The sequence below is a fragment of the Glandiceps talaboti genome, chromosome 7, assembly GCF_964340395.1.
Source record: "Glandiceps talaboti chromosome 7, keGlaTala1.1, whole genome shotgun sequence".
NCBI lineage: Eukaryota > Metazoa > Hemichordata > Enteropneusta > Spengelidae > Glandiceps > Glandiceps talaboti.
Genome location: NC_135555.1, coordinates 8,662,142 through 8,688,042, shown reverse-complemented (window position 1 = coordinate 8,688,042; position 25,901 = coordinate 8,662,142). Strand labels below are relative to the sequence as shown.

At 34.6% G+C, this 25,901-nt stretch overlaps 1 protein-coding gene across 3 annotated transcripts in view; it reads left to right on the top strand.

The window, feature by feature from the left end:
- The window catches only part of LOC144438236 (sodium/hydrogen exchanger 3-like), a 55,276-nt gene extending 29,739 nt beyond the window's left edge, over positions 1-25,537 (top strand). The window contains exons 5-14 of one of the 3 annotated variants that reach the window (XM_078127282.1): positions 1,708-1,907; positions 2,628-2,717; positions 3,485-3,555; positions 3,881-4,099; positions 4,371-4,515; positions 5,102-5,387; positions 5,711-5,803; positions 7,362-7,469; positions 10,566-11,114; positions 17,823-25,537. In XM_078127282.1, the coding sequence (XP_077983408.1) occupies positions 1,708-1,907; positions 2,628-2,717; positions 3,485-3,555; positions 3,881-4,099; positions 4,371-4,515; positions 5,102-5,387; positions 5,711-5,803; positions 7,362-7,469; positions 10,566-11,114; positions 17,823-18,001 (1,940 nt within the window). In that variant the 3' untranslated portion in view covers positions 18,002-25,537. Of the gene's footprint in view, positions 1-1,707; positions 1,908-2,627; positions 2,718-3,484; positions 3,556-3,880; positions 4,100-4,370; positions 4,516-5,101; positions 5,388-5,710; positions 5,804-7,361; positions 7,470-10,565; positions 13,829-17,822 lie in introns of those variants that run through there. The other 2 variants (XM_078127281.1, XM_078127283.1) reach the window with 2 other exon arrangements.
- Positions 25,538-25,901: the final 364 nt, after the last annotated feature.

Here is a 25,901-nt window from a genome sequence, read left to right as displayed (position 1 = left end):
ACATTCTCTCCAAACTTTGCTGTATGGAAGATTTTTCTTGGTCCATTTGAAAATTAAACTTAAATATAATTTGGGAGTCCACCATCTTGTTGTCAAGGAAATTGAGTTAATACAGTTGTCGGTGGCCATATTGGATGGTGGCCATATTGGATTTGAAACCTCAATGGCGGAATTTTATTATCATATTTAACTCTTTTAAAAAAATAATTGTGTGACGACCCTTTACTTTTTTCTTTAGAGTATAATAAGTTTCAGCTTTTTGCATAATGTCTAGCTAAATTAAACTTCTGTTCAGCCGTATAGTTGTTGGTGTAATTAGGAAGCCAACAACTGTTCAGGGTGTACGATATTTTGATTAAGTCATTATATTTTACAAACAAAGCTGTTTCAGAAATATTCTAGTTGTGAAGATTTAATGAGTTCTAACCACAGTTATGAGTGTAATGACATTATGTAATAAATGATGGTTTTAAATCTGTTATATCACTTACAATATTAGTAGGAAATACATGGTCTGGGAGATAGTCAATAGTTTCAGTCAGGTGATGTGTCTTTATTTATACATGTACTATAAGACTAGTAAAGAGTGGTCCATGCTATGTCATATTGAAATCATAACATCCAGCAGTCTGTGTTATTTCTTGCAAAGATAATCATGTCAACACAACAGCAAATTTACTCAAGTAATGGGATTCTTCTTATTTTGTTTCCAATAAATATTTTGTGTGATTTATATGGTACTTAGATCTCTTGTGTAACATGAGTAGGGTTAATGCATAAATCATTGCTATGGACTACCTATTGTCAGGGAAAACTAAATAACTAGACTTAACCATACACCCTACATGTTTCATGTAGAGATCCAACTAGATAATGATAATGCTAGACAAATGATAATGCTAGACAAATGATAATGATAATGCTAGATAATGACAATGCTAGACAAATGATAATGATAGACAAATGATAATGATAATGCTAGACAAATGATAATGCTAGACAAATAATAATGCTAGACAAATGATAATGATAATGCTAGACAAATGATAATGCTAGACAAATGATAATGCTAGACAAATGCTAATGCTAGACAAATGATAATGCTAGACAAATAATAATGCTAGACAAATGATAATGATAATGCTAGACAAATGATAATGCTAGACAAATGATAATGATAGGCAAATGATAATGATAATGCTAGACAAATGATAATGCTAGACAAATGATAATGCTAGACAAATGATAATGATAGACAAATGATAATGCTAGACAAATGATAATGATAGACAAATGATAATGATAGACAAATGATAATGCTAGACAAATAATAATGATAGACAAATGATAATGATAGACAAATGATAATGATAGACAAATGATAATGCTAGACAAATGATAATGCTAGACAAATGATAATGCTAGACAATTCTATATATCAGAGTAGTAATGATGCATAACTTCTGTTAAAAGTATTTACATTACAAAGATTAAAAAAAAATAAAATAAAATCCATTAGGAGCTAATGCTGAGTTTAATAACCCAACATTTCTTATATAGGCATGTAAGGAAACACTCATCAGATATTAACTGTGATTGTTCTCGGGTTTAATAGTGTTGTCAACATCAACCAATTAATTTTGTTGTTCTTTCTATTTGTTATCATGTTGACAACTAATGACCAATCGTATATGTTGTTCTGTCTAGGTGTGATAATATTGACAGCATTAGCCAATCAATTCAGAGCTATAAAAGTGAACAAAGTGGAGCAGTTTATCATGGCATATGGTGGACTACGAGGTGCTATTGCCTTCTCATTGGTAGCATTATTAGATGGACCTGCTGACCGTAAATCACTTTTTGTTACAACGTGTATGATTGTGATATTCTTTACTGTATTCATCCAGGTATGTCCTTTTTCAGTTTTTATTTTTTTTTTTTAAATGTTTAGATAATATGTGTGTGATAGCCAAGGTTTTAGAACCCACATCCCTTGTAACAGAAGAGAAAGATGTTATGTTTCCCCCATGCACAATTACATATTTTTTGTGTTGAATCATGATAAAAATGACCAAGGGACTTGAATAATAATAATTTATTACCAGAAATTATAAACATACAAAATATTTTTACTTATGTACCAGAGATTCCTTCACCAGTGCGTGTGCATACTAGTGGTATTTGCACTGCAGTGCAATACTGAAAACATTATTACATACCTGCATGCAAATGATATGCAAATGAGGATGCAGTCGTACATTCTACATGAAAGCATATGATCGCATAGTGTAATTTTTATGGAAAATTGCCTTTTAGATAAACATATGTAATAATAACACAACTCCATGCCACATGAGTTTCAGTGTGGGTACTCAGAGGTATTTGCACTCGTGCTTGCAGTGTTTTCGCCTGCACTTTCTCTTGCTACACTCGTGAAAGTACAGGCAAGTACTGCAAGCATTCATGCAAATACCCGAGTACGCCACTCTTGCACTCACGTATCATGAGGTTCTGTCATTATATATGGATATATCTATTGACTGCAAGGTTTTAGAATTATAATCTCATCTGTATATAGCAAGTACTCATTTTTCTAGATGTTAATAATCGTGTGTGGTTTATTACAGGGAATGACAATCAAACCATTAGTTGACAAATTGAAAGTGAAGAGAAGCAACAAACACAAACCTTCCATGGGGGAAAAGATATTTACAAGGGTAGGTAGTAGTAGTAGTGATTATAGGTTGATAGATGTGTTTAGTGTGATCATATGGTAGGTATTGCTGGTAATAGAGTGATAGACTTGCTTAGTTGTATAATCATGTGTACAGACTTGCTTATTTGTATGTATGATCATTTGTTTCTAAATGTTTTATGCTAAGCCTAGGGGTATGCTGTGATTGATTTTGTTTGATTCATGTGTTGTATGTATTGACATACTCCTTGTAATAGAAATCCCTAAAGCCAAGGTAGTATACGAGTCAAGATGACTGAATAACAATGTAATGATTACTTCCCAGGAGGTTTATGCACGTAACATTACTCATGTGTATTGATTGACTGAAATACTGATTCTTATCTGTAAAATTCTTTTGTATGACGTCTTGTTTTAAAGTTAGTTTTAGGTGGGTAGGTGGGTGGGTGGGAAGGAGGGAGTGAGGGAGGGTGAGTTGAGTTGAGGGAGGGAGGGAGGGAGGAAGCGAGTGATTGAGTTGTGTGTGTATAACATACTTGCATGTGGCGCTGTATGTTACTATGAAGGCGTAAGAATGAGATGGTGAATGTGTTAGAGTTTGTATGAGTGAGTGTGAAAATGACTTCATGTGTATGTGGGTTGAAGGAGTGGGGTGGGAATTAAGAGGTAGATGTACTATTTATATGTAACTATTTCCATTATACTTCACTAACACTTATGGATTTTTCACTAATACTAAATACAACTGTAAACAGCATGTGACTTATTATTTGATGTTACACATTACAGATGATAGACCATGCTATGGCAGGCATAGAAGATGTAATTGGATCACATGGTCACAACTATTGGAGAGACAAGTAAGTATTCAGTCTTATAATAGAAGTACGCTAATGAATCTACTTGTAGTTTTAGTATCCAGTCAAAATATTGAGTTGATAGAATCCCTGTCTTTTGGCCAGTTGTGTTAAATGTGTGTGTGTGTGTGTGTGTGTGTGTGTGTGTGTGTGTGTGTGTGTGTGTGTGTGTGTGTGTGTGTGTGTATGTGTGTGTGTGTGTGTGTGTGTATGTGTGTGTGTGTGTGTGTGTGTATAAGTGTGTGCATATGTACTAGCGTGATACATCATATATGGGCACATATACCTTTTGCATTTATACAACCACTTTAACAATTGTATTACACAGGTGGGAAGAGATAGATAGAAAGTATGTGCAACCACTTTTACTTCGAGAGCTTCCACAAGCCAAAGATTGTCAAATTTTACAAGTTTACACAAACCTCAATATCAAGGATGCAATGGAATACGTAAAAACTGCCGGGTCTTTCAACATAAAACATGGCAGTATGGCTAATTTTCTACGAAGATCTACATCACAAGCAGGGCTGCAAGGCAGGAATGGCAGGTAAGCACAAGATCATTATCACAGGCAGTGCTGTAAAACTTTTGTAACATGTCTTGCAATGAACTAAAATGGTAGTGAAGGCCTTTTGTGGTATATGAAAGCCATATAGACAATTGCTGACTAGTATTATGGCCAGTATGATCATTCTGTTTTAATTTCATGTACATATACGGTACTATCTTTGCTTTCTGAAGCTATAAAATGAAGTCACACCATAGTGACAATACTTTATATTACACAAAACTAACATGTTTGTTGTCTGCCATTGCAGTATACCATACAATGTAAGTGACATTTGTCTGGATATGCACAGTGTTGGTGGTGCCGGGGAGTTTGCCAGGAGAGAGGTAGATGATGCTGAAATACATCATGTGTCTAACATTGTATTTGATAGTATGCATCAACCCAAAAAGAAGGTAAACATATCTTACATATTCCCACACCTTCTAGACATTAGACAAACTTTGGAGACAATGGACATACTTTCTAAATAACAGACAATATATCTAGACATGGGATGCACTTTTTAAAAAGATAAGACTTACTTTGTAGACACAGGAACACTTTCTCGATAACAGGCAAACATTCTAGACGGTGGACACACTCTCCAGACAACAGACACATGTCTAGATTTTAGACAGACTTTCTAGATAACAAACAAACTTTCTAGATAACAGACAAACTTTCTAGATAACAGACAAACTTTCTAGATAATGGACAAAATTCCTAGACAATAGACAAACTTTCTAGGTAACAGACAAACTTTCTAGACAGTAGACAGACTTTTTTGACAACAGACAAACTTTGTAAACAGTGGACACACTTTCCAGACAGTGGATGAACTCTCAAGAAATAAACTCCAACATACAGAACAATCTTGATGATTTGATCCTTTCAATTCATTCAATCTCTTTGGTGCTATATAAATTTATCATTTGATATACAACCTAACATCACTATGAGTCTACATTTTTCATCGTCTTTCATTACTTTCCATTATAGCATCGTTACAAACGAATGAAACATCAGATGATGGACACAGAGTTGGAGAAGAATGATCATCTGCTACATAGAAGTGTACATTTACATTTAAGACATGTTATGAAACAACGAAAGAAGAAAGCCAAGATGGCCAACCGACCATCTCATCACAGTCTGAATAGTAATAAGAACTCTAGTCACAATCATCTTGAAAAACATGACAAACATGACAAGCATGACAAGGGTCATGGCCATCACAAAACTCCACATAAAAATGTCAGTTTTAGTCTAGATACCCCATTAGGAGGTGAGTACTTCATGAAACTACACACAAATATGTCAGTTGTGTCTGTAAATCTAGTGTTGCGTCTGTAAATCTAATATCATGCCTATAAATCTAATGTTATATCTGTAAATCTAATGTTATGTCAGTTTATCTAATGTCATGTCTGTAAATCTAATGTCATGTCTGTAAGTCTAATGTTATGTCTTTTTATGTAATGTTATGTCTGTTTCTCTAATGTTATGCCTGTAAATTCTAATGTTATGTCTGTTAATCTAATGTTATGCATGTAAATTCTAATGTTGTGTCTGTTTATATAATGTTGTGTGTGTGTATATTGATTTCAGAGGATGATATTTTGTCCCATGTACATATTGAACCTACTCTGAAGGAAGAGTCAGATGATGAAGGTGGTATAACTTTTGAAGCAAGACCTTCAGGTATACTTACTACATATATTCTTGTCAATATTTAGAAAAATATCAACAATTTCCTATTTTTAGGTCCTACATTGTTATTTACTCTACTTGTGTTCTCCAGTACTGGTAATGAAATGAGATAAAGGACCCCTAACCCTCCAATCAGTCATTCATATCTTTGTGCTCCAGAGAACTGGTATGAAATGAGATAAAGGACCCCCTAACCCTCCAATCAGTCATCCATATCTTTTGTGCTCCAGAGAACTGGTATGAAATGAGATAAAGGACCCCCTAACCCTCCAATCAGTCATTCATATCTTTGTGCTCCCCAGTGCTGGTATGAAATGAGATAAACGACCCCCCTAACCTTCCAATCAGTCATTCATATCTTTTGTGCTCCAGAGAACTGGTATGAAATGAGATAAAGGACCCCCTAACCCTCCAATCAGTCATTCATATCTTTGTGCTCCTTGGTACTGGTATGGTATGAAATGAAATGAGATATAGACAGACCCCCTAGCCCTCCAATGAATCATTCATATCATGTTGATAGTTGGAGTGCTATCAATACTGTGTAATTTTTTGCAGTATGATTGAATGCAATTTTAATACCAGTATCATTTCACATCGAGTTTTATTTATATATGCAGATGTAGTAGAAATGCAGGGTGTCTGCTTCTGTAAATTCACCGAGGTATTGCCGAGTGCTAATACTATTAGCCAATACTGTTATATAAAGACACTGCATTGCACAGGGGTATCATAGAGTATTATTGACCAATACTTTTTCAGAAAGAAAACCATGTACATGTCAATGAATGCCTAGACCATTCACATCACTGGATCTGTGACCATACCAGCACTTATTTTACCTACCAGCTTGTGATGGTAGCCTTCCAAAGTGGATAATTTATCCACACCCACAAAAGCTGTCATCAGAATACCTGTATATATAAAATTCAATGTGTAAATTTAGCATTACATTCATTGTAGTTTAACGTGTACATTTACATAATGACTTCATTTGCATAATCAAATAGTCTGACATAGTGTAAATATGCCCCATTGCAACCAATCAGCTCATGGGGAGATTTTCAAGATGCATTGCGCATCTGTGCACACAATGCCATGTATTGTGAGGGGTTTGCCCGCTACTCAGGGGGATGGTTGTCACCTGACTGTACCGTGGGTTCATCCGTAAAATCCCTCTCTATCATTGATGACATTTAGTCTTTGTTCTATAACATTACTCATTATCCAAAAGGTCAACATGTCTTTCCATCATTTCCTGATAAAAATGTTATTTCAAATGTAATAAAGACAAAACAAGACTACGGTAAATGTAACAATGTAAAAGCCATCCTCTCGCGCAATGCATCTTGGAACCGAAAAATCAACTATTGGTAGGTAGCATGAGTGGTTTGTATGATCACAGATCCAATGATGTTAACAGGCTAATGAATGCCAGGTGGATATTTACCAGTTTATTTGCATATGATGCACTTTTCACTCTATATGTATTGATGGCTGGCCAATGCTATCAACTCACTGTGTGTATTGTTGGCCTATGTTATTACAGATAAACATCCAGGTACTGGTGATACTAGTGAGCACCACCCTGGGATCACCATGCACCCAGACTTGCTAGACAACCCATCTTCTCCTATAGTAGTACATGTACTAGTAGGTATGTGGACAGCATTAACAGCTTTCACCACTACAGGCTGTCATCTAATAATGCTATCCATATAACATTTATGTTAACTCGCTTGTGTTATTTCAAATTTATCTGCTTTAGCTTGACTTTTGGTTAGCCTGCCTAATACTGTACTCACTCACCATACAATGCTTTAGTAAACTTTGTTTTTGCGTTTTGTTTAGCGCGCCAAATGCAATACTCACATTCCAGTGCTTTGATATGGAGTTTACTTAAACTTATTAATCATGTATATAACAATGCTGTAGTGTATTTGATAGAAATGTCATCATTTTATATACTTAGTATACTAAAATCTACCATTATAGTGTTTCTGCCAAGGTTGGAAAACCCCCAGTAACAGAGAGGGTATATGTGCTATAGGCTTCCCTACATACTAACAAAATTATTTTTACAAAAACATTGATAGAGAACCCTGGTAAAGTGACTGGGGAACATTGGTTGATTTTACCTACTTACCACCCTTAACATAAACACTGGTAGGGAACTCTGGTAAAGTGACTTGGGAATGTGGTAGATTTTACCTACTTACCACCCATAACAAAAACACTGGTAGGGAATCCTGGTGAAATGACTGGAGAACGTTGGTTGATTTTACCTACTTACCACCCTTAACAAAAACACTGGTTGGGAACCTGGTGAAGTGACTGGGGAGTGTTGGTAGATTTTACTTACTTACCACCCTTAACAAAAACACTGCAGTATATGAGTATCAATATTCACACACTGGTTTACATGTAACAGTAACAGTTTTGCTGTAGGTTAGGTAACTTAAGATTAATAATATTTGCATAATTTTTTGCTCCCATTAATATATGTTTACTGTTCATAGTATCAATAGCATGATGTATGCTATCAGAAGCAAATACTAACAAGATGTTTCATTTGATATTTTATTTTTCATTCAGCCTCTTCAATAGCCACTTCTGTGTCATCATTGGTATCTCAGATCAAAGTACTTCCTATGTACATGTATTCAAATTTTAATTGAGGATAATAGGCCATTGCAGAGCGCAAACAGGAATTTGAGAATACAACGCCCTCGCTCAAATTGGGGGTATCATCACCCCATAGTACCGTTTCTTAAGAGCTTTGTTCCTTGTATTATGTAGAAACGTAAATCAGAGATGTTTTTCATATTGTTCAGACATTGAGGAAAGCAGCAGTGCTCTATGATTAATTCAGTAACCTATACTATGTATACCCCCAGGGTACACACAGACGGGAAGTAGAGTGCCACCAAGACAAATTATGTAAAGGTCTATTTCATGAACCCCAACTCATTTATAGTATTGTGCACATGGCAATATTTAGTTTGATTTTACATGCATGGTATACATGTTACTTTTAAGGGGAACACTAGGAAATAAAGGTCTTTTATTAAATTCTTGGCTCTGGGGAGTCATTTCATTACACGATTGGCAAGAAATACCAAATTGAAAGTTGCTTTAGCCATTATCCTAGCAGTGTCCTGCTTTGCCTCATGGGAGTTAGCAGCCATGCATATGTATTAGATGAACAATAAATATTCATGACTCATAAGTACTTACGTATCTGAAGGTAATAAGCACTTAGGAGTCATGAATATTTATTGTTCAACTTATACATATGTACATTTGCTAGATCCCATGAGGCAATGCTGGACAATTGCTAGGACAATGAATGTGAAGCAAGTTTCAATTTAGTGTTTCTTGGCAATCACATGAAATTTATGTCATCTCATGTGAAATCATGAAATAACTCACCAGAAGAAATGGTTTTCCCCTTTAAATGTTGAACTACAAAATGCAATTACTTGTTTGAATTTTTTGAAAGTTACGTAGCATTGGTATTCTCTACTGACTTGAACATTTATGAAAATAACCAAAAGTACAGCCAATTGTGGAATTTTTTCTAAAAGAATGAGCAAAACTCATGAGATAGTATCAAGATGTTCTACTTTTCAGATCAACTCATCTCATTTCCTTGAAGGCTTTACATACAGATTTTGAAAATAAGTTTGTCCACTATACACATTTTTGGAACAAGTGTTTTTGCTGGTCAATCAGGCATTGATTACATTCATTGTGCAACATCAGGAGGGGATTGCTATATACATGGTGATGAGGCAATGTATCTGAGAGTTCTTTGATTGCACAGAATGGGTTAGCTTGTAATATTATCACAGCTTGTGATGCAGTTTTCAACATTTTTAATTTATAAATAGTGATAAAAGGGATATTAACCAATGATGAAGAGAGAAAGAAAGAGAGAGAGCGAGAGAGAGAGAGAGAGAGAGCGAGAGCGAGACAGACAGACAGGCAGGCAGGCAGGCAGACAGAGAGTGTAACTGTGTGTCTGTGATGTATACACAATAACAATGTTATATCTTACTCTTTCAATTCTTTTAAAAACTACTACCCCTTGTAAGGTGAAATAACAAATACTCTGGAAAGTCTCCACAAATGGGTAAATCAAGGTGACATTGTAGTGTGCTACTTACATAGAACCATATAAGTATTGTCATTGCATACCAAACATGTTATGATTAAAGGGGAACACCACTCCAAGAAATAAAGGTACTTTTATAAACTGTTGGTTCTTGAGAGTCATTTCATGATTGCATATTATATAATTTTCACTCAGTTGCCAAGAAACACTAAATTGAAACTCTTTTTTCACCTGTATTGTTCTTTCTGTGATACACATTTGCTTCATGGGTCTTTCATGAGATATTTGCTAGATGTACACTGAATATTCATGACCCGTAAGGACTTATTTTCTTCAGATAAATGGTCATGAATATTCAGTGTGCATCTAATGAATATTGATGTATGCTAAGACCCATGATGCAATGGTGTTCCACTGAAAGAACAATTGAGGTGAAAAACAGTAAAAAACTTTTCAATTTGGTGTTTCTAAGCAACCGAGTGAAAAGTATGTAATGTGAAATCATGAAATGACTTTGGAGAATTTATGGAAGTATCTTTATTTCCCTTGTGGCATTTCCTTTTAATACTGGACCAGATGTAATCATGTTATAAAGCATAGAACAAAAGCCTAATTGTACATCTATGTTGATTTTAGGTAATGGAGAATTTGATGAACCAGATGCACCATCATCTCCAAGAGGCAAGATTGAGCCAACTGCTGCAGAGTCTCTGTTACCATGGAAACAGTATAGTGAGCCATGTTTATCTGACAGGGCACGTCAGGAATCATTTGGTGCACTTGGAACTCCCACTCCAACACCTCCAGCTTCTGAGGACGAGGACGAGGAGGGAGGAAAACCAATCACATTGAAACTAGATTTCTCTATTGGTGATGGACAGGACTTCTTAAATGTACCAGATGAAAGACTGGCGTCTCCTCCTGGTCTTGGTGATGAACACTTCCGTCACTCTCCAGTACACTCCCCAGTATTAGTCAGGAAAAGACACCGTCATAGGAGTGATTCGAGTCGTCATGAGTTTGATCCCTCCCCTCGTCAAGACAGTGAGGAATCCTCTGACTTTCAACCCGACAGTGGACGTGGTGATGAAGAAAGAGATGACCATCACAGAGATAAACCTCATCACCATCATCATCGCCATCACCACCACCACCACCATCATCACCAACGTCCTGACTCCTCTGGTGAGTGCATCATAGACATAGACAACGCTGAATCTGAGCTCCTTCCCCTTATATCTAAACCTAATGAACAAAATCAATCTACCCCTATCAAACATGTCACTGATTCAGAATCACTGACACTGCCCATCATTAATATTGTAGATGGAGACACTGAAAACTCAGTATATTCTGACACATCTGTGTAATTGCTTTTAGATTTGTGCTGGTTTTGTGCTGCCACATAACGCTACAACACTGCTTGTCACTTGCCAGTGTAGTGTTTTGACTTTGTTTTTCACTAGTCAAAGAAAGTGTTGTGATGATACGTGTCACATGCCAGCTTGGCATTCAGACAATGCATGTCATGTGCCAGCTTGGCACTCTGACACAGCTCATCACTTGCCAGTGTGGTATCCTAACAATGCATGTTACTACATGGCAGCGTGGCTCTATGGCAGCACTTGACATACACTAATAATATGGTTGATGTTGGCTTGGCAAACAGTCTGTGCACACAGTGCTAAAAGCTGCATTTTATCATTTCATTGCCATCCCTGCATCTGTACAATGCCATCTTACCCCTAGTTATTAATGTATTTTGAATAAACTTGTTTCATTTGCTAATTTTAATTTTAAACTTTATATATTATAATTTTCTGTGATGTAAATTTTATGAACATTGCTGTAATAGCTCTGTTTAGCAATCTGTAAGAGGCTACCAGTCACATCACTACTTCTCATTACTATGTACAGTCTGCAGTCCAAAACAGTCAATTGTGTAACTTTTACGACAATACCAATTTCTGACCTGAATTTTCATTCTCAAATTGTACAAGGGCCTGCATTCCTGAATAAACTCAAACATCAATGTACAATAACCCTAATCTCAAATACTGAATGATGATATTTCTATTTTCTTACTCTTCAAAGACATGTGCAAATTTTGTCTCAGAAATTGCCAACACATTTTGTCTTAGGTGTAAAGGTTTTAAATAGTGTGTTGTCCATGTTTCAACAACATTTGGTGTCTTTATAATATGTGTTAAAATTATCAACTATTGTCTCTCTGACTGTACATTTTATGACATCAGTGGTTTGTGACTGGTACACTACCTTGTTTATAGCATTGTCATCCAGTTTGCATGTATTCTATGTACCATGCACATTTCTGAACATATGTTGAATAGCAGATGGAGTACTGCCTGGCAATTTAATGACTGCAATATTAGGTTACTTATATATTCTGGTTGGAGAAATTTACTTGAAGTATATCGAGAGAATTAAAATGACCATGATAAAGTATTACTGTATACTTTCAAAGGAATCAGTATTGTCCTAACCTGTTTTATTGCTTTGTTGTGTTACATTTGTAGCTGTTGTACCACCTAGCCCTTGAACCGAACTACCTTGTCTTGGGAACTGTTAGAACTGATTCAATAAGCCTCACCCCCAAAAGTTGTTATTAGACACTTGTATGTTAAATTTACATAATTACATCTAAATTATCACATGTGTCATGTGTTAACTACTGTGTTCATCTACACAATGACTTCATTTGAATAATGTTGTCATAGTTGTAATCAGGTTATTGGGTGTACACTTACATAATGACTTCATTTGAATAACGTCATGGTTGTAATCGTAATATTGGGTATACACTTAACATTATGACTTCATTTGAATAATGTTGTCATGGTTGTACTTGTAATCAGGTTATTGGGTGTACATTTTCAAATCATAATTACCAACCTGTTCACATTCTCAGAACAAGCATTGGTTTTGATGGCTAGGATGTATGACAACAGCTAGTGATGTAACACAACAGTGCCGTAATCTGGCCAAGATTGCCGCGATTTCTGTATGCTGACAGAGTTTCATATACAATACATAGTACTACATGTAATCTCAGGGAAATAGGTTGTGAAATATTCCGAAATCTACTTGAAAAAACCAACTGAGGTGTGAAACTAGTTGAAAATTCAAAGCTGTTTTGTCCTCATTTACTGCTGAGCAATATTCTGCATGACATTATAGTTAAGAAATGTGTGCTGTCTGCTTTGTAAAATTTGATATTTGTTTAATTTGTAGCTAATGCATGACATATTTCAGCATTTCACCTCTACCTGTGTTGACATTCTATGATAACCAGAAACAGTAGTTTTGCTAAATTACCAATTTGACACGTAAAATGATTGCCTATAAAATAACATCATGTAAGGAACTACTGTGAATATATTATAAGACTTAAAAGTAATGTTAAAAAATCATTTATTTGTGGTAGAAGTCAGAAGACCCCTTAGGAAGGTCAAAAAAAGGTAGAACAACTTCGTGGCATACAGCCAGGCAACCAGAATAAACAAAACATTACCTACTGTACAAAGGATAACTATTTACTACTTTACTAGAATTTATAGTACTGATTCATTGAACATTTTTTAACGGTATAAAAATGCTCATGTGGTTATCATAGAATGTCGTAGAGGGCACTATTGTATTTGTGCTTAATGTTAGAGCCCAATAACTGTTTTTTCAGCCCATACTTTACCTTGTAGCTTTTATGTTTTAAATTAATACCATGCTATTTTTTTAAATTGATTTTTATCCAATATGTAATTTTCATTTTTGTTTTCATCTAGTTGAATGGTATCTCTATTTTAAAAATAAATTCATCCATGCCCATCTGTGCTGTCTATTTTTACAAATGCTTTCCAATTAGTCCATTTATGTGAAATAAAGATTACCATATAGATCAATAAAGTTAGTGAGTAGTTGTCAACAACATGGTGTAGTAGTCCTACCCTCCTACCCAGTTCTTTACTTTCTCTGTGAATTTCTTATCATTTTATCATAGTCTCTCATTTCTATCTGTTTCATACATACCTGGCATTCATGCACTATCCAATGCAACACCACACAACACAACACAACACCACACCACACCACACCATACCATACCATACCAAACCACATCACATCACATCATATCACATCACATCACATCACACATGACACCACTCTGCATCACATCATACCACATCACATCACTTTGCACACACTAACACGACACATCTAATTAGGTTTTTGTACTGGTTGTTCTGACTTTTTGTTTCACAATTTGTCCTGAATTCTGTCACACTCATGTGAGTGTTTCTGATATTTGTTTTTAATCTCCTGAATGGGGCAATCGCAAATGGCTCCCATTTGTACGTCCATCCGTCCGTCCGTCTGTCCCTACAGCAGTAATATGTCATTTCTCAAAACATGTAATATCTGATTTCATTAAAACCTGCCTTAGAGGTGACATATCACTGGGGATATGTGTACATCACTTTGTTTGTGACTGATTGGTAGCCATATTTTAGTTCACAATTAATATTTACTGCATAACTCAAAATTAGTAATACATAGTGATTCCATTCAAGTGTCTACTCTCATATTATTGGGTACAAGCCTTTTTTATTTAAATGTTGACCTTTGACCTACACCTTGACCTTCTTGGTGATTTATCAAAATAAAGCAATTGCTTGGCTATCACAGACACTTTGTAGAATTCGTTGTTACCAAATTCTTCTAAATTATGTTTACAAGTAATATAGAAGAAGAGCAATATACACAAAGATTTCCGTTGATGCTGTATAACTTTTTATACAATGGCAGCCATGATTTACTGCATAATCCATAACTCAAAACTTTGATATACAGACTCTACTCAAGTGTCTACCCCACATTATCAATTGTATACTTTCTTTATGACATTGACCTTTGACCTTGATTTTGATCTCCAGACCAATTATCAAAATCCAACCGTTTCCTTCATATCACAGATGCTTTGTTGTATTTATTTGTTGCCACCAATTTGTTTAAATCATATCGCCATTCAGTCACATAAAAGTAAGTATTTTGGGGGGAGGAGGGGACTGTGTCTTCTACGAAGACTTTTATCACATCTTTCTATTATTTTTCAACACCTACCTATCTTAGTAATTCTTGCGAATACAAAAACTCACATCTTTGTTTCTCCAAGACTATCCAACCACTGAGTTTTACTCAGCTTTATATGTCCAAGACTGTACATTGTTTGATTGCTGAGTTTCTATATAGACCCCCAGCAGACTCCTGAATACCCATTCAATGCAGAGACAACTCAGCCAAGTCCTCAACAGCCATTTGTTAATACTGACACACCATTACTGATTGTACCAGAAGATCAACGTGGCCGCCATGGTGAGATACTTCTACGCAATACAATAACACAGTGCACTGGTTCACCTTATTTGTGTTTAATACTGTGTTTTGTTGTTTGTTTTTGATCCGGTGTTCTTAGTTTTGTTCAGCTTCCAACTGGGTATATTGTTTACATTGAGGCACATATTGTGAGTTCAAGCCATAAAGCCTGTGTGTATTTGTATGTTTTAAAAATACTATGAGGTTATATGCATTAATGTGTTTATCTGTATCACATTTTAGCCCCATATGAGTGTCATAAACAGTCACTCCAGGAATTCTCTCCATCTGTCCAGTCATATGAGTAACTTTGAGTGCAATTCTCAGACACACGTCTGATTGTTTTCAAACTTGGAAAAAAGATGAGACACTGTATGGTAGAATGATTGGTAAAAAAATTGTCAGTCATAATTGTGGGCTTGGGGTTGGAACATGGAATCCACCACTTACAGCAATATACCTGCTGTCAAAGGCTGAAGGGATCTATTCTTGAATAGGTATGCATGTTGTACTTGATGGGGTTGGTCAGGATGAGCTGTGGAAGGGGGGGGGGGGGAGTATCTACCACTGGTAGTGATACATTGAAACATTGGCACTCTATAAGTTGTACGTCTAGTATTAGTCAGTGTCATCATTGTGCCTGGATGGAAGCTGTTTGTTATTTGATTTGAACCACAATAGAAGTGCACCTTAAAATACTTTCCAGTGTTGTTGTATTTGTGTATTGTCAATGGTTTAATGTCCGAAACAATGGAACTAAAACAAGTCTTAATGAAGTTAAATGACAGTGTTACAATTAAGCTTTGACAATGTCTGAAGCATAGTTAACAGACCATGGTGTATTAGTAACTTCATTGAAAATTGCATATCAGACAACACTAGACTAATTTCACAATCCCTCTGTATTACAAAAAGACAGTGTGCAGTCTAGAGACAACTGAACATACAAGTTTGATTTATGCCATCCATGTAAAGTATATATCATTGTGTATAAATGCCCCTATCGATTGACAAATATTTGATACAAATGTCATCATAAACTTTCATAACTGATATCCATTGTCTATTGTCATGCTGAAAGGTTCACTGCCATACCTGACATCTATTGTCACGCTGAAAAGTTCACAGCCATACTTGACGTCCATTGTCACTCTCTAGAAGTTCACAGCCATACTTGACGTCCATTGTCACTCTCCAAAAGTTCACAGTCATACTTGACGTCCATTGTCACTCTCCAAAAGTTCACAGCCATACTTGACATCTATTGTCACGCTAAAAAGTTCACAGCCATCAACTGTACATCCAGCTCTTTCAAAATGCCAAACTATCCTTTCAAACATTCCCCAAAAGAATATTTTGCAATTGTATTGTTATGTTGTCATTTTATTGTTATGCTATATTCAGCACAATACATGTAACATGCTTGTACACTGATAAACAAGCTGGTTTATTTTGAACTCTTAGTCACTGCATGGAATTTATATCTAAGTTGGCGCAGTATCTTATGTGTTTTGCATATTGTCTATGTTTATTTGCATGGTGTGTGTGTGTGCGCGTGTGTGTGTGTGTGTGTGTGTGTATGTGTATGCATGCCTGTTTGTGTGTATGTGTATGCATGCATGTGCTGGTGTGTGTCTGTGTGTGTCTGTGTCTGTGTCTGTGTCTGTGTCTGTGTCTGTGTCTGTGTGATCATATCAGGTAAGTGTAGAGTTGCATGTACTACATTATCAATCAGTATTTGTCATTGTCAGACTTTGATAAGTCCAAGATAAATGTAAAAATTATTTTTGACCCAGAAAACCTCAGCTTTACATCACAACTGCAAAAAATTGTTTCAGTCAACATATCCATTACAAGGTGTTGTAGCAGGCTAGATGGTCAACCTGGCAAACCTTCTCTCAGCACAGTCTGTGAACATGGTAATTCAGACTCAGTATTCCACGTCGCATTATCTACAACTGTAAACCAAGAGGGAAGAATCAGCATATAATTAGCATATCATGTGTTGACTTTTTAGGTTATAAAATATGGGCATCATGTGACCTAGGCTAATCAACATAAATATATGCATCATGTGATCATGTTCAACCAATCAGCATCAGTGCATGTATCCATGAAAACAACTGAGTTTGAATTACAGATGTCACAGGCTGTGTGGAAAGAACGTTTACCAGGTGGACCATCCAGTTTGTTATAGTTCCAAAACATTACATATACATCTGCAGTAAAGTATAGGACTAAGGTACATATTTGTATGTACACACACATTATCTTGTATATAAATTATCAAATTTTCAAGAAGCTGTGCATAAATTGAATATCAATATGATGTACCCTGTCTTCAGTGCCTTGTTGACTGTAAGATACGTCGTGACGTTCCGTCCTCACAGGCCTCCTCTCTGGGAGGGGTTGGCCGATGTGTGAGGGTGCCCCATCACAGCGTACCTTACAGACTACGGTGCCTTGATACAACTGTAATGCCATATTACATATCATCTCTAACAGATTCTGAAGGAGAAGACAACCCGTTGTACCATGGAGATGATAGCCACATAATAGACATAGAAAACAATCCAATACCACCTACTGACATACCAATGACATGCAGAGATCAAGAACTCAATATTAACTTACTATCAGCTGATACCAGGAACCAGGATATCAACTATGAATCGTCAGTTTAGAGGCAAGATTGGATTCAAATTACTGAAGTTGTGAGAAAACCAACCCATCAAGAAATAAGTTTAACTTTGAGTTTAGGTGTAGAGACAGAAATGGACTTTTACCTGTACTTTTGGTATGTGTATGTATGTTGCTATGTAACCATAAGCCACAAATTATTGGACCATACAAACCAAGCTATGTGTCTCATATTCAATGAACCATGTGAAAGCGACATTGCTATACCACACCTAGTATACAGGATGTATAGTGTCTATGCGTGCCTATGCTACACCACACCTAGTATACAGGATGTATAGTGTCTATACATGTCTACTCTATTAGTGTCTATACCATGTCTATACTACATCTCCTTTAATATCCAGAGTATATGTATAGTGTCTATGGTCTATGGTCTATGGTCATTCACATCATATGCATGATGTCTATGCCACACAACACATTGTAATGTAAGTAATGGTAATGAATGTCAAAGTTAGCCAGAGAGGTTCTCAGATATAGATTAGCATCTAAATATAGAGAGAGTAGCATATAATTTAGCCAGAGAGGTTATGAGATTAGCATCTAAATTAGAGAGTGTAGCAAATAATTCTGAGATTAACAGCTAGAGTTGCAAGGTTTACTTAGACTAGGGTTTGATTTATCAAAAAATGTGTTCGGCATCAAATCTAGAAAAAAATAAGTCAGGTTGAATCACTACTCAGGATTAATTGTATAATTATTTTTTGTTAAAATGTCTATATTGTGAAAGTGATAATGTCTGTGTATATGTCACAATTAGCAGAAACTAGATTACTGCCAAAGTCAAAGTGTTGACCTCGGAGTAAATGATTGATTACCTGAATATTTGTTGCAGTGATTATTTGATAATCTGGACTGACAGTGTGACCCAATATTGGAAATGTCTGAATTGTTCCATAATCCAAACTGTCAAAGTTACCTAAATATATTAAATGACTGTATCATTTGATAATCTGGACTGACAGAGTGATCGAATATTGGAAATGTCTGAATTGTTCCATAATCAAAACTGTCAAAGTTACCTAAATATATTAAATTACTGTATTATTTGATAATCTGGACTGACAGAGTGACCCAATATTGGAAATGTCTGAATTGTTCCATAATTTGAAATTTATCTTAGTATGTGAAATGGTAATATGGACAGAGTGACCCTATATTTTGAAATTGGGAGTTTTTGCTGTGTTAGTTTGTGTGCATATGTTTGTTTGTTTGAATAATCAATGCTCATGATATAAAGGAATTTGCTACATCTAAAAATTAAAGTTTTTAAAAAGAATTATGTAAAAAGTTTCAAAACAAGGTACATACTATGTATTAATGTCTAACCAGTGTGAATAAGCAATGACATGATATTCATTACAATGTGGCTAATAAAAGTTATCACACAGTTTTTCATAAATAAAATAAATGATTAAAAGATATTTGAAAAAAAAAAGTGTAAATAAAGTAAAGCTATATTATGGTATTTACATGAAATGATAAATGCTATCACCATTAAGGACTTGCACTATCACTGTCAGAGATACCACCATAGCAAATGTTACACAGTGGCCAACTTTCCCTACCCTAACATTTAAACCCAACTCCCTAGTTTAATCCAAGTATGAATCTGTTGTACTGGTGGTCCACTGTATTCTTGTGAAAGTGCAGAATGGAGTGCACACTTTAGTTTTGTAACAGTCTGTAAGCTGACTGACTAAAGGGAGAATGTAAAACTAGGGAGTTCATGAGTAAATTTAGAGTTAGGTAGGGACAGGAATGTGGTTAGCGCCCTCTAGTGTTAATATGATTCATATTGACAACTACAATTGGCCACTGTTCTATATTTACTACTAAAACTGATGTACCATACTGTACTGGTGCAATGCATTGTAAATTGTACCATCTATGTAGTTATCAGAATTGATATATATATATATATATATAACATAATTGTCAAATTTGATATGTACTCTATACAAAATAATTACTACAATTACATTAAACATCTTTGTTGCATGTACATACATGAACAGGTGACCATTGACCTTAGTTGAGGTCACAGGTCACCTGATACATACATGAGTGGGGTTCTTTTACTCTGACCTTTCAAAATGATGAAAAATGAAAAAGGGAAAGAATTTTCTAATTGTACTGTTTAATGTCATTGTGGAACAAATTAAATTTTACATGAATATGTAAACATGTTCTCCTTGAGCAGTTGAAATGAGTATATGGTTATTCAAAGTGTAAATAGTATTGTAAAACTGTGACAAGAATTTTGTTAAATATATAATTAACTTTAAAATTAAAACAATCAGTGATAACCTTGATACAACTAAAACAGGTAGCTGTTTATGTAAATGAGTGGTTGTCATGGTGACAGTAAATATCAATATGTAAACAAGATGGTGTTGTTATTGTCATAGTAAGTGTCTATGGTGAGAGTTAAATTTTCAGAGTGATTTTACGTAAGATGAAGTCTTGCTCTATATTGTAGTGTTTTGCATTGACCAATCTTTGCCATTCAGAGTATTGAAAGGTCAAAGGTCAAATCATTGACAACTGAAATTGTCTCAAGTCGCCATTATTCATACAATACTATATGATAACTACAAGGGAAAAAAGTCATAATATTCTGTAATATTTAGATTGTATGATTTTGTAAATAATTGATTTCATGTTGTGAAAAAAAGCAAGACACTCACAATATGAAATCACAGTTATCTCAAGATTGTGTTGACTTTGTGACTTTAATAAGACCAACTATTACTGGCAGTACTGTCAAACATACAGTTTTAACCACAAAAAAATGAAATTTTCCACAGCATTCTTAGTAAAATAATCAGAGTGTATGTTTGAAACCTTAGACTAGACGTTTGAACTTTGAATTCAGTTTAATAACAGGGTGATTTTTTCAAAGATTTATCAGTATTCCAGTGTGCTATAGTTATCCAACACAAATTTTCCTGTTCAATGTGGATATTGCACAATACAGTCTATAAATTGTACTGGTATTCAGTTTCCTTCAGTTACTACATTATATTGGCTTGGTATAAACATATAAAAGAGATGTAAAATTAGATTTTGAAATAAAAGAAAAAAAATTTTTGTTTTCATTTATATATATTTTTTCCTCTCTGCAATTTACTGCCAAATAAATCATTTACTTGTTAATGCTGATCTCATCTTTACCTACAGTATAGCTTGTGGAAAAATACACTTCAAAGTTATTCATCTTTATCTAAAAGACATTTTGATTGGTTGAATGAAGTAAGATTTTGAATATTCATGAGTTTGTCACATGACTGCACCAGTCATATTGCTGCTTGAATATTCATGAGGAGGTCACATGACTTTCTGCACCAATCATATTGCAGCTAACAGAATTGAAATCCAAATCAACTGTGTCTTCTTTGGTAAGAAATCACGCAAGGCAATAATAATAAAGTGAATTTATGATATGCCTGTTCCCTGAAGAGCTCCAGGCGCAGACACAGAACTACTAACAGAATGAAAGGATACAGAGAAACAATTTGAAAACATGTAGAGAGAAGTGTGTAAGTGAGTGAGATTATACCCATGAAGCAAGTCTGATAACACCTGCTGGTATCATTTTAACAATGATGGCAACTTCTGATATGTTAGAGTGTACATGAGAATACATTGAAGTGTTTTTTGACGAGTGATGGAATAGATTTTATTTGTACATTGACAAGTAGGAACTCAAAAAAAAACTGAAATCGATGGCAACAAAATATTTTCAAATTGTCATTTCTACATATTCAGGTAAATTTGTTATGATAGATTTAATGAATACATATATAGCCAGTCAAATATATGTAATGTTAGTATTTTGATATGAATTTAATAATGAGAGTATCTATTATTTGATTGATTGTTTGTTTTTTTCATTCCTCCACTTTACATGTCGTTTTGTCATTTTATTTGTATCAATACTACTATGGAAAACTGGCTGTCTACGTCTGAAAGCTAAGATAGATGCAAACTAAAACTATTGTTGGTACATGTGATAGATGACACGAATGGGTGATAGCGGTGCCTCGGTTATGTAGATATATGGTAATCACCCTGTAATCGAGGTAGTGTAAACACTGGAAGTCATGTAGACTACTTGACCAGTTCATACTAAGTTAAACATGATGTTGAATGTGCCTCCACTTGAGAGAAACTTGCTATCAGAGACACCACCAACTATGAATATAACATTTCATCAAGTCCATTGAATATATATATATCATATATAAACATGTCATAATAATAGTTTGTGTCTATCTTAGTTTGCCAATAGTTGACTTGCCAATGTTGTAAATCACTGGCATACAGTTTGTATTACATTTCTCTATTATTTTAATATTTTACCATATATGATAATATGTTTTCTGCTCAAACTTACATCGCCGTAGGGATCTGTATTTTATTCCAAATATATTAATATTATAATGTACTTGGAATTTATTGTTGGACATCATGTTGGTTTTTTTAAAACATTTTTTACAACTAAATGCAGAATTATTATTTCTTTCCATTTGACATATTTGACAAACTATTACTACCAGCAATACTGATTTTCTTGTATATGTTTGAGGATGACCATAACTACCACCCAAAGTCTATGCCAATTAAACACAGTTCATTCCCCTAGCACAGTAAAGCCAGGCAACATCCATAGCGCTAGCCAAATTGACAGCAGTGCTAACATGTAAATGGGACTCCAGTAGGAGTAGTGTTATATAGTAGAACAGCTGAGAAACTTTTCAGAACTGTGGAAAGTTGTCAGTCTGAAAGTTGTATTTTGGGATTAAAAATATTAAAATGAACTTCATGAATTGCAAATTGACAGGGTGAGTATGCCTGATTGACCAAATCGGGCATACTCACCCCTGTCAGAGCTTTAAAGGGACAGGGTTTCGTATTGCGGAAAGAGTTCAGTGCAATGCAATACAACTTCATTTGTTCCTTTGAATTCAATTGGATTCAGCTAACTAGAAGGACAAAAGAGGTAATATCACAAAATCAGTATTAAGGATGCATAGAAGTGATAAAATTATAGTGGAAAACCTTTCCTGTGATAGGAAATAAAGAGTGCAATGATCAGTTCATCCTGTGAATCAAATGCTATGACACAACCCCATGATGCATGAGTACAAATGTGGTGTACATGGTGTATTTGCACTAGTGATTGCAGTGTTCTGTGAGCCCATACTTTGACTAGCGTAGTGAGTGAAAGTACAGCAGAAAACACTGCAAGCACGAGTGCAAATACCCCTGAGTATCCACACTGGATGGGGTTCTGTTATTATTACATGTAAATATGTTTATCTGAAATGGCAAATTACCATAAAAATCATGCAGTGCGAGCACACCATTTCATGTATAGCAAATGATTGTGTTTTCGGTATTGCACTGCAGTGAAAATACCACTAGTATGCGCCACAAACTGGTGCAACTAATCTCTGGTAGATATGTAATATTATGTGGAACATCTAGCAGGTTGAACAGAAACATGTTAAATGGTTAACACTTGGTTATTAGATCAAATGGGCTGAACTTTCCTGAAATCTTGAATGATGAATGAAAATAATTTAAACAAACATGCAACTGTGTGAGTTCGAAAACAAATATGTAATTCACATGACAAATTCTCTGACAACAAGTGTATAATATGTATATGTGTAATAACATTATTTTTTAAAGTCATGTAAAAGTGATAAATATACTTTAGACATAAAATTTGGAAATATACAGTGACTTGACATGATGTCAGATTATTGAAATAGGATTTGCAAATGAAGAGTTACTTTATTTTACTTTATTATGTACAAACATGATTTCTGTCCGACACTTTCTAACAAACAATTCTTCTTATAGTTACAAATCAGAATATTACTCACAGAGTCAAAACATTTTTGGAAGTGAATCTCAAATGTTTGCTGACATTTTGTGTTGTGTAGAAATTTTCATTTTTGTAACTATGAATCTAAAGACCATGATTATTCATTCTCACAATTCTAGTCATGTTTTGTGTCAACAATCACTATCATATTAATATTTTCTTTGCTATTTAGAATATTTTAGTCTCAACATTTTCACAACTTGATTTAGTTTATTAAATATGCACTCTTTATGTGTGTGTGCTATCACTATGTTACTAGTAAAACAATGTATTGTAATTTCAACTCTGTATACTAGTATTAACATTATACACACTTGAATTTCAATGCAGTTTGGTCAATTTTCAAGGGTTTGAGAAATTTAATAGATTCATTTTACTTCTTTTTTTGACAATATTCACAGAGATATTTCCTAGTTATATGTGGCTTTGAATTCACCATGTCATTTCTGTGGTTATATTGTAATCTTAAAGAAAATCTGCCAAATTTTTGACTGCTAGCTATCATCACTAAAGTAAATTACTCTTTAAAAAAACAAAAGTTAGTGTGATATGAAGTGATAGAGGGCGCTGTTGCATAAGTATTGCAAACGAATTTGATTGAACAATAACGTCACAGCAAAAAAATGTAATGCTTCTTGAAGTGGCCATATGGACAAGGATTGGGTATTTAAGATTTTTAATTTATAAAACAATTTTATCTTCTACTTGAAAAATCAATGTAAAACAACACATACCAAGTCCATGTTTGTAACTCAGTACATTGCAAAAAGCTTTAAAAAATGTGTAAATGTACAATAACAAACATTTACACACTTATCAGTCTTTTGCCATTTATTGAGTTACAACCAAGGACTTGGCATATGTTGTTTCATGTTGATTTTTCAAGTAGAAAGCCATGATAAAATTATTTTATAAATTAAAAATCCAAAATACCCAATCCTTGTCCATATTGATGACAGTGGCATTACTTTCATGTTGTCTATAAATGACTTTTCTGACCAAAGGACATGTGATATGGATATTTTAATTCATACTGCACACAAAATAACTTTTTGTCAAGTTTATCTATAAATTTGAGTGTTTCACATGCTAAGATATAGGCAAATTCACCAAGTGTTATTGTAGCACATAGATTAATTTTATTGTAACGAACTTATACAAAAGCTTTCAGAGAAATGTTGTTGCCTCCTTGCTGACATGTTTTCAAAGCTCATGTATTTTCGTTACAATTCATTCATTGTATATCTGAGGGTTACCTTAGAGTTGTAACTATATTTAAATTGGTAATTCAGCAGTGATGCTGTCACCTATCTTTTTATTCTCGCATATGAATAAGTCAATTTAAAACCCAAAAACTACAAAGTATGCCATTGTCATCCATGTATTAGATTATTTCATTCTACTGTGTATTTACATAGATGGCAGTGTGTAAAGCCACACTGCATATCGTTTATTAACTATGTCGCTTTCTTTATAGTGTTTATTTCTGTCAGCCAGCGTATATGTTGAGTGTATTACTCTTGAGTTAATCTACAAAAAGCAACGACTTTTGGCTTTATGTAGAAATGTACATCACAGGGATGTAATTGTTACTTTTAAAATGAATGAAATAAAGTTTATCCAAGATTTAGCTGTGTCTGGGTTTCTGTGTTTCCAAGCAAATGATTTGATTGATCCAACTTCTTGAAAAAAAACCCACTAAGGTGCGAAACTAGTTAAAGATTCGAGTCAGTATTGTACTCGATTTACTACTCACACAAATAATATAAGTGTCAATGAGAAGCATGATCCTCTTGGAAGTCGATAGTGGCTCTGAAAAGATCATTATATCATAGACCCTAATAATAATAATAAAGTGAATTTATAATGCACCTGTTCTCCAAAGAGCTCCAGGCGCATACACAGAACTAGAAACAAAATGAGAGGATACAGAGAAACAATTGAAAACATGGAAGAATGTAGAGAGAAGTAAGCGAGTGAGA